Source organism: Ruditapes philippinarum, unplaced genomic scaffold, assembly GCF_026571515.1.
Source record: "Ruditapes philippinarum isolate M1 unplaced genomic scaffold, ASM2657151v2 ctg2553_1_1_1_1, whole genome shotgun sequence".
NCBI classification, from domain to species: domain Eukaryota; kingdom Metazoa; phylum Mollusca; class Bivalvia; order Venerida; family Veneridae; genus Ruditapes; species Ruditapes philippinarum.
In genome coordinates this window covers 79,723-93,197 of record NW_026860601.1, presented here as the reverse complement: position 1 = coordinate 93,197, position 13,475 = coordinate 79,723, and the positions used below count along the sequence as shown (strand labels likewise).

At 32.2% G+C, this 13,475-nt stretch overlaps 1 protein-coding gene across 1 annotated transcript in view; it reads left to right on the top strand.

Annotated features, from left to right (window-relative positions):
* LOC132712750 (proteasome adapter and scaffold protein ECM29-like) overlaps positions 1–13,475 on the top strand; it is an 82,028-nt gene that overhangs the window by 3,497 nt on the left and 65,056 nt on the right. Inside the window, exons 2-14 of the mRNA XM_060695178.1 lie at positions 1,136–1,266; positions 2,808–2,924; positions 3,382–3,500; positions 4,453–4,602; positions 4,992–5,255; positions 5,945–5,986; positions 6,085–6,152; positions 7,288–7,340; positions 9,526–9,642; positions 10,023–10,108; positions 11,044–11,128; positions 12,002–12,118; positions 13,136–13,258. Coding sequence (XP_060551161.1) covers positions 1,136–1,266; positions 2,808–2,924; positions 3,382–3,500; positions 4,453–4,602; positions 4,992–5,255; positions 5,945–5,986; positions 6,085–6,152; positions 7,288–7,340; positions 9,526–9,642; positions 10,023–10,108; positions 11,044–11,128; positions 12,002–12,118; positions 13,136–13,258 — 1,472 coding nt within the window. The remainder of the gene's footprint in view (positions 1–1,135; positions 1,267–2,807; positions 2,925–3,381; positions 3,501–4,452; positions 4,603–4,991; positions 5,256–5,944; positions 5,987–6,084; positions 6,153–7,287; positions 7,341–9,525; positions 9,643–10,022; positions 10,109–11,043; positions 11,129–12,001; positions 12,119–13,135; positions 13,259–13,475) is intronic.

Sequence of the window (13,475 nt, the reverse complement as noted above, 5' to 3'; positions counted from 1 at the left end):
TCTGGAGCTCTGATTACATGATATTTTGAATGTGTGTGCAATGCTTATCAAATTGTTACCCTTTTACTGTGTGGTAATTGATAAATATTGAATAGAACTTTAGTATCATTAACAGTAATGGACCACTTACATATGTTTTTAACTTTTTATTGATTGCTTAAAAGTCATTCCTGGTATTAAGTACTTAAAAACAAAGATGGCTGCCACTCATATGAGGTTATTAACAGAACTATCTTTTTGATGTATAGTTAAAATTTCTTTTGGATGATTGATATTTTTGTCAAATAATGGTACCTTCTACAGAAAATAACTATTTTATCCTAGATTTTTTCTGTATTACATGATGGTGGGCCTAATAGGGCTTACCCTCCCGGTAGATAGTACAACCAGGATACATCCTGTAGGGTATCTTGAAATATTTGGTTCTCGATAATCTAACAATAAAATGCAAAAACAACAAATGGAAAAAAGACTCACCTTTATTCTAAATACATCCTTGAATCCATAAATATATTGTCTTAAAGTTTTTTAATTCTTAACAAGCAATGAAATAAGGATTAAAAAATATTTTCAAAAAATATAACATCTGTCAAAAAAAGGATTTCCAACTCAAAGCCACAAATCACAGTTTTTTTGCACAAAATTTCTCAGATCGAATTGCAACATTAAATGATCTTCTTGAACAAGAAAGGCACTGGTGAAAAATCAGTTTTCATTTTTGAACTTTAAGGAACACACAATTTATGGTATCACTATCAGTGGTCAAAATATTCATTCATTTTGATACAGTATTAATTAATACTGTTTGAGGAAATTCTGGAAATAGTAAAACAGCTACATGTAGTCATCCCTTTTTTATCATTGGTAATTAGAATAAAAATTTGATTATATTACTAAAGTAACACTAATAAAATGGTTTTCTTCATGGAAAAAATGATATGGATTTTTGAGAAAAAAAAATGTTTTCAAAATACAAAAATTTCAAACAGAAATATTTCATGTTTGGTGACATGAAATACACATTTCATTTATTTTCATTGTTTAAGCCTTGATAAATTTCCAAGTAAAAAAATGTTCACTGATTTAAAGTTAAAGAAAAGTTTAACTACATGTAAATGAGGTATTTTATTTCCAGCTCTTGTAGAGAGGGTGTTTTTACGGATAGGATCAGCTGAAACAGATGAACAGCTGGAATCAGCTCTTGGTCGATTCCTAACCCCCATTCTCCTTAAACTAGACAGTAAAGAAGAGGGTGTTAGAAAAAAGGTAAGATAAATGACTAATCTATATGGGAGGTTGATAACAATCTCTGACAAAAATGCTTCAAGTCAGTGTTTTATTTGACACATGCACAGATTGTCCTGAAGGTTCCAATAAAAGTTAAATTTTAGGACAAAGCTTGTTGTTATGAATTACATTATTAAGATCATATCCAATAAAAAAGCACTGAAAACAATACATGTAGGGTTAATCACACATTTCATTTTGCATTTTCAAATTTTGTGCTGCCTTAAATTGGACTAGTGCCTTGGGTCATATCGATGTTCTCCCATAAATATTGGGTCACTGAACTATAAAACTTTTATTAGTTACACTCCTTAAGTTACATGTTTTATCAGAGTGTTTATTGTTTTTCTATAGTGATAACAGGTAAAATAAAGTTAGTAGATTTACTAATGAAGCTTGCCTTGGTATTTAATAAATATTGTTGCACATCAAGTTAAACAAATATTATCTTACTGAGGATTGTCAAAGTTTAATCAGTGCTTTCTCTTCCGTATATATGTCCTCTAAAACATTTTTTTAGGGGAAGTATGTGGTCTAAGTGGGGTTTTTTTTGTTGTTTTTTTTTCAATCATTTACTGTAGCGTTAGTGTTATGCAGCATATTTGAAAAAATAGGGTTTGACAGGAAAAATATATTTGTTATGTTTAAATTTTTTACATTTTTATATGAATAAAAAAATTATTACTAAGAACTTAACATCAAGAATATATGTTCATAAATAAGTTGTAATTCCCTGGCTACATGTACATCAAACATTAAATATCTTATCACTTATTAGCATCGTGTGTCATATATGTCAAAACACTTTATAGGGTATACAGACATTTGCCCCCTTTTCAAAATGCATCCTTTGACAGTCCTTCCATCTTGCTTGTTGACGTCATTGGGCTAAGGCATTTATTCCCATTATTTATATACACACAACACCAATGACAACTATGTCAAAACCTAAGAATATTTTGGAAGTAATGCTGAACTGTAAAAGTGTAATGTTAATGTCATCTAGTGATGCAGGTATTAAAGCAGTAAAGATTTTACATTTTGACATTAATATGCATAATCTATTGGTAAAGATATTGATGCAGTTAACGTGTTAAGGAAATTAGAATTGCAGTCATCGTTTAACCCTGCATGATTGTAAAAGGTGACTAAATGGGTTTGAATTACTGGAATCTATGCATTTCTCATCTCCAGCAGGTGAGGTGGTTTAGACACCTGGTGTCGCTTTAAGTTTGTAACAGCCAAGGTTAGCCAAAAACTTCTTTGAAATTCATGTTTCGGCGCCACATCACCTAAACTGTGTTGGTGCACTGTAAAACAAAAGGTCAATTGAGTCAAGGTCACTGAGGTCTACAAAATTTTGTTTGCTTGTCTATAAATATAGTGTAACATAGTTATTAAAGCTGTTTAAAGCCACATAGGTCAGCTTCCATCAGTGGATTATACTGTTAGCTATAATCATGGTACTAATTAGGAATACTTTGATTTGGATTATAATATAACACTGTCATCATTTTCAGGTAATGGAGTTACTGGTACATATCAACAAGAGGTTGAAGAGTAGAACAAAGGTGCAACTACCTGTAGATGAGTTGATAACACAGTATAAAGATCCCAATTCCTCATCCATAGTTACGGTAAACAATAAATGATTTATTCATAAAATAATATTTCATTTTGTGTTTTCTTTTAATGAAGACTACTAATAATGTTAAATAAATAAGACAGTAAAGTTATTGATTTAATTTGTTGCTTTATTTTGTAACAATTTGATTGTCAAATGGTCAAAGGTAATGTTTTAATTAAGCTCAGTGAACGCAGTGACATATGTCCCTTGCCATGTCCAGTTTCTTGACTTTAATACAGTATATTTACAAATTGATGCATAGATAAATATATTATATGAAGAAGGAAATTTAAATATATAGTTTTTATGATTTGATGAAAAAATTTGAGTCAAAAAAATTACTTGTGCCTTGCATGAAAATTAATATTGAAATGTTCAGTCGGTAACAAAATGGTTTTCTTTCTCGATGACAGAATTGTATGTATCTGTTTACATACATTTTGAATATGATTTACTGTTACTTTCAGAATTTCACTGTTATTTATATAAAGATGGGATATCCACGACTTGATATAAAGGAACAGGCAGAAAGACTTCCAGCTTTGATTGGTTGTCTAGAGGGTCGTTCAACAAGCCATCAAGACAAGTAAGTTACTTATTGTCTTTATAGTAAATGTAAGAAGAGATAATGACTTCTGTAAATGAGCCATGTCATGACAAAATCAACATAATTGGTTTGCGACCAGCATGGATCCAGACCAGCCTGCGCATCAGCGCAGTCTGATCAGGATCCATGCTGTTCGCTATCAGTTTCTCTACTTGCTATAGGGTTTGTAAGCGAACAGCTTGGATCATAGATCAGACTGCGCGGATGCGCAGGCTGGTCTGGATCCATGCTGTTCGCTATCAGTTTCTCTACTTGCTATAGGGTTTGTAAGCGAACAGCATGGATCATAGATCAGACTGCGCGGATGCGCAGGCTGGTCTGGATCCATGCTGGTTGCAAACACACTATGTTTGTTTTGTCACGACGTGGCTCAAATGTTTGTTTGTAGTCAAATTCTAAAATAAAACAAGCTGTTGTGATAATGTTGAATGTGTAGACCAAGAAAGTAAAAAAAAAATCCATCAGTTATTCCATCTTTTATCAGTATTGTTAGATATTCTTAAATATTATCACTCACACTTTATGTCTGTCACTTTTAAAAGGTAAAAAGCTTTATCTATTGAAATTTTTTCATTAATTTGAAAGTTGTAAAATTTTCTTGATTTTATAATCCAGTGGTGGATTCTCGAAAGAATTGTTATGTTTCTGTGATTAAATAACACACATGGATGCTTTATAAAAACAGAATAAAATGTTCCAGAACAAAATACTATGCTGCTGTTATAAGTAAGGTTTTAGGGAATGCAGCTTCTCAAACATACTTTGTGAATTCTGTAATTCAAAATAGACATATTCAGTAAGATTTTTTCTAGATTTCAATAAATTCCTGCAATAAGAGTATTTTACCCGAAGATGAGCATAGTATACATTGTATCTTTAAATGAAAACTTATAAAAAATCTAATTTATTTAAATAGTGAGTATTCTTTCAGCTTTTTGCAGTTAGTAATACCAGCACTGGAGAAGGTTGAATTTCCACAGAACATGGATAAACGAAAGGAAAAATTCAGTTTTGTTAGTAACCCAAGTATTGCCAAACTTTTGTTGGACTATATGCTAGACCTTCTGCTCGTGCCATATGGGTATGTATCTGAATTTGTTTGTTTGTTTTGTTTGATTTTAACTCTTTTGAACCACTGTAAAGGTCAAATGGTAATTTTTTAGCTTTACTTAGGGAGGAAGACCTCTGATGCCTCTTTGTGCGTTATTTCAGGCACAAGCCAGCATGGCTTTAACTACTCAAGTATGGATATATCTGAATTCAATATAAAGCTTTTTCAAGCTTGACTATTATATCTACAGATATAAAGTAGAGAGATATCTAATTCACATGGGAGTAAGTATCGGTGATGAATTTGGCATCAGCGTCACACTGTTGCTTTTGTTTTGCATCACATGACTGTTTTACAGTAAAGAATAGAGATACATTCAGTTAATCTGTTATTATTTAGCACTGTTTTAATATCTGTAGATCTCACACTAAACTTGCTGAGATACAAGCAGCTCAGGCGCGGCGACCTGCCACGGCACCTACAGGTGACAGCACTCCACAGCCAGCAGCGCCACCTGGATTGTCAATTTCCTCATTCCGACGTGTGATGGGAGATAACCCTTACCAACCGGAACAGCTAGAGAAAGTTAAACTAGGTGTCATTAGATTTCTGGGGGCTGATTTATTCCCTGAATCAGATGTTGTTTGTCATTACATAATTGGAGCTGCTGATACAAGGCACAGGTTAGTTCACTGTTGATTTATCAGAGATTAAAAAGATAAAATTTGTTTCTGCACACATTGTTTTGTATATTATAAGAAAAAAATGTAACATAATTGATTAATACTTTACTGAGTTCTTTTGATATAAAGGGCTGGAAATAATATTTTGAGATTTGTATACTATTTGATGTCAATCTGGACCAAAAACTTGTATATAAAATTTCAGATCATTAGCTCATTCATTTTTTTTTTCTTGAGTATTTTGTTGCTGCAAAATGACCTGAAAATGAAAATGCTTAAATGCTTTTAACGTAAGTTGGCCTAAGAAATACACAAAAAAAAAATGAATTTTCATTTGAACTTGTAGTCTTTTTCTTTTTGTTTTGCAATGTTAATAATCTGCATAGATCCTGGCTGGGAATGAATCATGAAAATTAATTGTCAGAGTCAACAAGAAAAAGAATATTTCAGCAAATAAAACGACCACTTTTGGGCAGTGACAAAAAATATCAACTTACACAGTATTTGGCTGTCAGTTTAACCTGCCTAAAGGAGATAATAATATTTATGAATTATGACATGAACTATACAATGGAAAATATTTTGAAGTGTTGGTATAGAATATGGACAACACCTCACCAGAAAACATCCCACCATGTAAGATTTCCAAATAATATTTGAAATAAACCAGTATTATTTGTATATTTCAGTGTTGCTACAGCCGCTGATATGGAACTGAGAAAGATTATTACGTAAGTTTTCCGTTGTGTTGTCTCCTCCAGTTATTGTGAGCCTAAATGCATTTTTACCAATCTTTCTTTTTGGTAAAAAAATTATCAAAATATTCAAGGACTCATGCTGAGCTGTTGGTCACTTTGTTGGCCATTTGTGATATTATGAATCTTACACTGGCTGCCGGTACAGACCGGAATAACTAGCTCAAGGGTGACTGTTTACGGCGGTAACATGGCTCTACTGAGTTTCTGCTAAACAGTTACCCGAGAGCTAGATATTCCCATTTGTACCAAAAGCCGATGCTTGATTCTTTTTCTTGCATATTACATATCAATTATTTTCAGAACAGAAATCACGAAAACTGATATTCTCATTATGCACTTTTTTCTTGTGAACATACAACTTCATTCATAATGGTTAAGTGACGTCATCCTGAGAACGCAATCTATTCATTAAAGGCTCGCAGCAACAACGTCATTTAAAGCACGTGACTTGTCTTGTATGGGGATGTTAGATAGGGTTTTTTTAGCACCGGTGTAAACGGTAAATAATCCTGTCTGATATGCAAGAAAATTTTATAAAACACATGTAGGCGAATAATTTTACAGTTTGGTTACAGAAATTAGCATTTATTTTGTCATCAAACTGTTCTGTCACCAAACTATAATATTAATCGCCTGCATGTGTATTATAAAATTATCACAAATGGCCAACAAAGTGACCAACAGCTTAGCATGAGTCCTCTATGACATCCACCAATGTTGGTTTCTGCTTTCATTCCCTGCATTAAAAATCAATAAAGAAAGTTGAAGGCCTCATTAACACCAGTATAGTGTATTTTATTCTTACATGTATATCATGCTGCTTCCAATAGCAGAGTTAATGAAAATATATGGGACAAATTTGTGTAATTTCTTAAAAGATAATGTCTTACGTAATGTTTACAGACATTCCATTTAAGTTGATACCTTAATACATGCCAACAGTAAATAGTGCCTGTTTAAACTGTAATAATATATATATATACCAGGGATGTCCCAGAAATATTTAGATTTTTTTAGAAAAAAATACATGTCTGAAAAAGCTACAGTTGTTTCTTTTGAGCTGTTTGATTTTTTTAATTTTTTTTTATTAGCATCTACATGTTACTATCACATAAAAAATCATCCGAACTTAAAACTTTGTTCAACTAAAAAGCTTAAATGTTACTCGTGGTTTTTAAAGATACTGTTATAACGCATGTTATTACCATAGATATCTGCGTATTCTCATAATACCTTTTCATTGTTTACAGGTCTGTAAGATTTGAAATGATTAGGCTATCTAACGCATTGTTTTGGGATTTTCTGGACTATAGTGCTCAAAGGACAGGTAAGACCGTTATAGATACTGTCAGATAATCTACATAAAGTTTTCACTGTGAAATATTTGTTCTTTATTTGTATAGAATTGCGAGAATAGTCAATATTTTAATATGAGATCTTAACAGGAAGACAAATTACTGGGCTGGAATTTAAAAAGAAAATTTAGTTCTCTGCAGTACACTGTTTAAATATGTGTAAGCTGAACTTAATGTAAAGGTAGTTAATTTCTATCGTAAAAATGTTAATATTTAATTAACAGTTCACACAGCTGAGGACCATCAGTCAAGCTTGATACAGGATAACAATTAATTACACAAACATTAAACTGACTGTAGGCTGAGGTATGTCTATAATGCCAGGAGGTTCTTAATGATGTGGACTGTATAAATAAATACTTTTCCAATTAAAAGTACTCAAAATTGAAAACTGTTTATAGCAATGATAATACTATGTAAAAGGAAAGTCTGGAAGAAAAGTGATCCCTCAAAAGCATTAATCACAACAAAATAACATGGAAATTGCAGAGATAATGAAAAAGTGCAACAACCCTCATTTCCCATAGCACCGTCTTGAGCGGTTCTCAATTCTCAACACTCAATGATTCCGAAGGACCAGAAAAATAGAACAACAATGAAGTAAAGTATGGGGCAACGTTTTACTTTGTAAAATGAGATTATTACATGTATTTACCAATTTCGAGCAGTCAGATTATAAGTATCAAACAGTCTTTATGCATTGTTATCAGATCAAGTCATTATCCTAGAAATGATAGCAGTAAAAGGCTTCCTGATTCTTTAAATAAAACAGGGATGGAGTATTGAACCATGAATTCACCTGTCTTCTCATTTTTCATTACCGGATGTATTGCTTGAAGATAGTCACGTTTTCAAAACTCAGGGCATTTAAGTTTTGCTCCTAGGAGGATGTTATCTTACTTACTCCAAAGACATGTGTTTCTTAGATAATGATCTTTCCTTCCTTGCAAACTTCCTTTTAGTTTGATCTACTTATTACATGTACACTGTATTTCGATGAAATGCTTTTTGGGTTATTGGGTACAAAGATTGCTCGATTAGTTTTTGTTTTTTTTTAAAATAAGGTAAATAGAGGGATGGGTAACTTTCCCTTGTACTCATATAGAGAAAACATCTTGATAAAATTTGTTTATTTGAATGGGATATAAATTTACCTAAGGAATTGTTAAATGATCCTCTGCCAAGATGCCCAGGATTGTACCTTTTGTGTTGTCAAAAACAGGTCCCTTTGCTGTGAGACTCTTTCAAGTTGATTAAGAAATAAGGAAATCTTGTTAATTTTTTAAACTCAGAAATTAATATATTTTTAATTCTTGAGAAAATGTCAAATATGTGTTTAATAATGTTAAAGAGCATGTAATATGTTTAACAACTGAAGAAGGTAGCACTAAACATGCAGTTATTTGTCGTAAAAAAGTAGTATTTTGACCTCCATGCAAAATACTAAAACACAACAATTACACCTATTGCAAACTGAACAAAAGAAGCAAGAGTTTATTTGTATGTCAAATGAGTTCGGGTTTTTTTTCTTTGATACTGTATCTAGATACAAAAAATTATAAGTTTTTGAGAAATAAAAATGATAGCATTTCTTATACATAATAGTTCTATAAAAGAAATTCACAACAATAATACTGATTCCTCAGAGGGGTCGGTGTTGGAATTAAATTTCCGTAAATACTTCCTGTAAATTGATTTTTTTCACATCAAGAGCACTTGTACGACTTTAGGGTCATATGGTACAAATGTACATCCTTTTTAAGTTATCTCACATGGCATATCATGTGATACCACTCTAACATGTTGATGAACTTTGGCAGGGTAGGGCTGTTTTGTAAATAAATTCCTATCCAAGGGGTTAAAAGAATTCCAAGTAAAGTTTAAAAATCTATTTGGTCAAAAGCTGCAAAGCCCATAGCTTTGATATTTGGATAATAGCATTGCAGAGTGTTCAACCACAAAAAAAAATGTTTAAAATTGACCCTAGTGTAGATAATTGGTCCCTTATGTCAGATGTTTCAACTCAGGGGCCCACTTGTGCCTAAGATAATAAAAAAGAACATCTGAGGTCTTCTTCCACCAGTAAACCTAAAAAGTTATAGTGTTGTGTGACTCAAAACAAGTACCCGTGACAAAAATAGTTTTCTTTTCTTTCAGCCTGCAACACGTCCAGAGATGAAAAGAGTGCCAGCCTGCACCAGAATAAGAATGAAAATTTTACCACATATCTTGAAGGCTAGAGAATCAGCAAATTTCTTTCCTTATAATATACAGGTATGTATTTGTTTATGCTTTGGAAAAATCCTGTTGTATCATCTTAGTAAAAAATTTGCTTGCAATATAAGGAATACATGTACATTGCAAGTTTTGCTAGTTATGATAAGATATGAGTCCTACTTTAGTCTCGTTATTTTATAAGATCACTGTATTAGTTGTATTTGGACTTAATGTCATTTACAGTTGAAATAATTTTTCAAAATGTCTTCGTAAATTTATTTAATAGCATGGGTGAAAATTTTATGAACTGTCATACAACAAGAATTTCAAGGATCCTCAGAGATTTCTTTCTATATAAAAATACAGATGTTTTATTTGACTTCCAACTTTCATTTATGTAATTGTATAATTTTTACAAAGTTGCCTTGTGTTTACAGCTGATATTTGATTGTTTGTATGGTCAGAACACAAACACAAAACTGAAGGTATATGCCATGCAGATGATTCATCATATGTGTTTATAGTAAGTTTTCCATTATTTGCTGAGGAATAGGCAAAAAAAGAGAGAGTTGTTAAATAGGCGACCTTTAACTCGTCCTAAGGTAAAGCTAAATGTGATAATTCTAGCTAAAATATGCCATTTAGTATTTAATATATATTTTTTGTCAGATAGGGACTGCTTATATCATTTTATGTGGACATATTAAAAGTTCAGAAAATATGTTGGTGTATGTTGACTTTGTAATATTTACATTTTAAAGATGCTATTACTTATTGTTGAAACTTACATAATAATACAGGGCTTCCATAAGTGGAAGTTTGGGAGTCATTTTCTCCTAATTTTCGCTTGTGACTTCCAAAACATAACACTTCTCCTTGTTTACCTATATAATATGACTTCCAATGTTAGACATTTTGCAGTCTGACTTCGGGAGTTTGAAGCTTTATGGGAGCCCTGATATTATCTCATAAACCAAGGAGCAAGAGTGTGATACAGTAATTTAATAAAAACGATATTACGCTAGCTTAAAAACACTTTGATGTGACATCATTTGTGTTATATACAAACATAGCATTAAAGCGAGCTAATGTTAGCATTATACTGTAGGTGGGTCAATGAAAAATGACTATTTTAACCATACACCGTTCTTTTTTTGGATTTGTGATAAATATAATATTAAATTTATGTAGATTAAATACTTAATTCATTGTATTTGTTGAATAAAACATTTTATTATTTATTTTAATCAGCTTGTTCAGTATTGAACCTACACTCACTGTCTATGAGTACCTCATTCAATATCCTCTATTTATAGCAGACCTTTCAGGCATGTTTGAACCTACCAGCATAGGCTGATATGAGAATTTTACATTAGAAGAGTGCTACAGGTTGTTGACTTACTGGGCAATGTTTTTCTACAATAATAGCTATTTATTTTTGCATATGAATTCTTCCAGTTGCAGTTCCAGTGATATTAAGTTTATAGCAGTAAGTCCTGTATTACAAACCAAGTTGATCAACCTAGTGAAAGAGGGAAAAGAGGTAAAATATTTATATAATCAGTGAAAATCTTTGTTAATATTTGATTCTTAATGGCCACAAAGTTAAGCTCTGCCCACTTGCCCCTTGATACTAGGAGTTTGAATCCCACCTGGGTCTTTCATCTTAAAAAGCTATCCAGCTAGCATACAGAAGGTAAGCTGTCCTATACAGGTGCTTGCTTATACATAATCTACTTAACATAGTGGAGCCTGAGGTTTTCCTCCCCCAGTAGGACTTGAAACTCGATATAGGGTTTTATTGTGCCAGTATAACTTTGGTACATAATCAATGTTAACAGCATTTTATTAGGATATTGTATGGCAAGCCTGATGTCTTTCTTTTTTCCCCATTCAGGTTAAATAAGACAACTATGTAGAATTTGCGACATAAGGAAAACCTTTTTGAAACCCTTTTTCACTGCTCATTCAAAATTATGACTTTTTGACAAAAGTGTAACAAAATAAGCTTGATATACTGTGATTTGTGGTTTTGTGAAAAGGGATATTTTCATTTGTTCTTAAATTCATGGCTTGTATGTATTTTTGCAAAAAAGTGAAATGCAAGTATACCGCAGACCATGAAAACCATGAAAATTTGTGGATGGACATATCCACAAAAACCATGAAAATTAGTGATCCACTATTAATAATGCTTTTGCTAAGTTTTCTTTTAAAGATAAATCTGAAAAGAAATTTTTTGACATGAAGTGAAATAAAATCATCCCTGAAAGAGTTTATTCCAGTTTTACATATGTTTTTCATATTGTACATTATGGACACAAGTTGAGGTTGGAGAAAGCTTCTGTGTGTTTTTAAAACTTAATACAAAAAAAAACCCAAACAGGCACTTGAATATGTTATTTATTTGTTACAGGATGCCAAGGTATTGAGTCTGGGCTATGTAGCTATAGGCAAGTTAGTGAATAAGTTCCCACAACTTGTGGCTTCAAATATAGCGCTCGTACAAGTCTTCTTCCATGTCATGTGTCAGGTATTGTATTTATATATCTTTAATATGAGAATTTATTATTTTTCCAACAGTAAAGGTACATATTCTTATTCCTAAATATCAGTATTTCATCGATTGATAATCTTTCGTTACATGTATAATGATTTAAATGGTGGTACCAATAAGAGATGATGCTAGGTGTTTAGACCTACATTTGCTGATGTTAAAAGTTTTGGCCTCTCTGCTGCGGGTTTGAATCTCACCAAAGACTTTGGATACATTATTTTAAGGAAGCTAGCTTATGGAATGTTGGTGGTTCTACTCATATGCCCATTTTGTGCCTGAAATAATGTACTATGGAATACTTAAGGTCTTCCTCTGCCAGTCAAGCTGGAAAGTCCTTGTGTGACCTTTACAACGTTGGTGTGAAACTGAAAATAAATACTATGAACAGTTAAGCATTGGGACATAATCATTTGTTGGTTAACTGCTTGTCAGTGTGTGAATGGAAAACTCTTTGAAATTGGCTCCTTTTTCAACTAAACTTAGCAAACAAACAAAAATAATTTGTATTTGTAAGGTAATTTCAAAAGAAGTTTTTTGATCAGCTTCCCTGGATAAAGGTATATGTTATTCAAACTTATGATAAAAATGTCTTCTTTAAATCTACAAGATCTTGAGTTAACATATATCATACTTAGCTTGACTATTGAAGAATAGGATAGGCTTATGTACTCACCTCTGTGTTGGAGTTACCATAACACTTTTGTTAAGTTTTTGCATGCCAGTTGGTATCTCCAAAACTACTGAAGGAAATGGGATGAAACTTCAAGGACTTGTTCTCTGGGATTATCAAACATGAAAGGCACAGGTCCCCTTTCTTACTGAGTTGTGTCCCTTTTCTTACTATCATATGCTGAGAACAGTGTGTGCTGTCTTACAGTCAGCTCTTGTAAGCATTACATTACCCTGGTGTTAAAAAGGCTTATATCTTAAAAACTTTTGACATGTATAACAAAAAAAACAGACAATAGTAACCATAATTATTTGTAATTTCAGGTAGATTCAGAAATGCGTCTGGCAGTACAGGAGGCATTGTCCCTAATGGCTGATGCATTCAAAGATTTAAATGAATCAAACATGAAAATCATGGAAGCATTACTAATGGAAGCAATTGACAAGGTTACCTAACTTTTTGTTTACCTTGCAGTACATGTACTTTACCTCCACTATATTTTGTGTTGACTGATTTTATATTCTGGTTTAAGAGGGTAAGATTTATGTATTAAATGTATGCTAGCTCATTGATTATTACAGTATTGAATGATAATAATCAAAAGATGGAGAGGAAAAAAAGCGATACTTTTTAGGTAACTGTTATGACCAATTGCACTGCTAA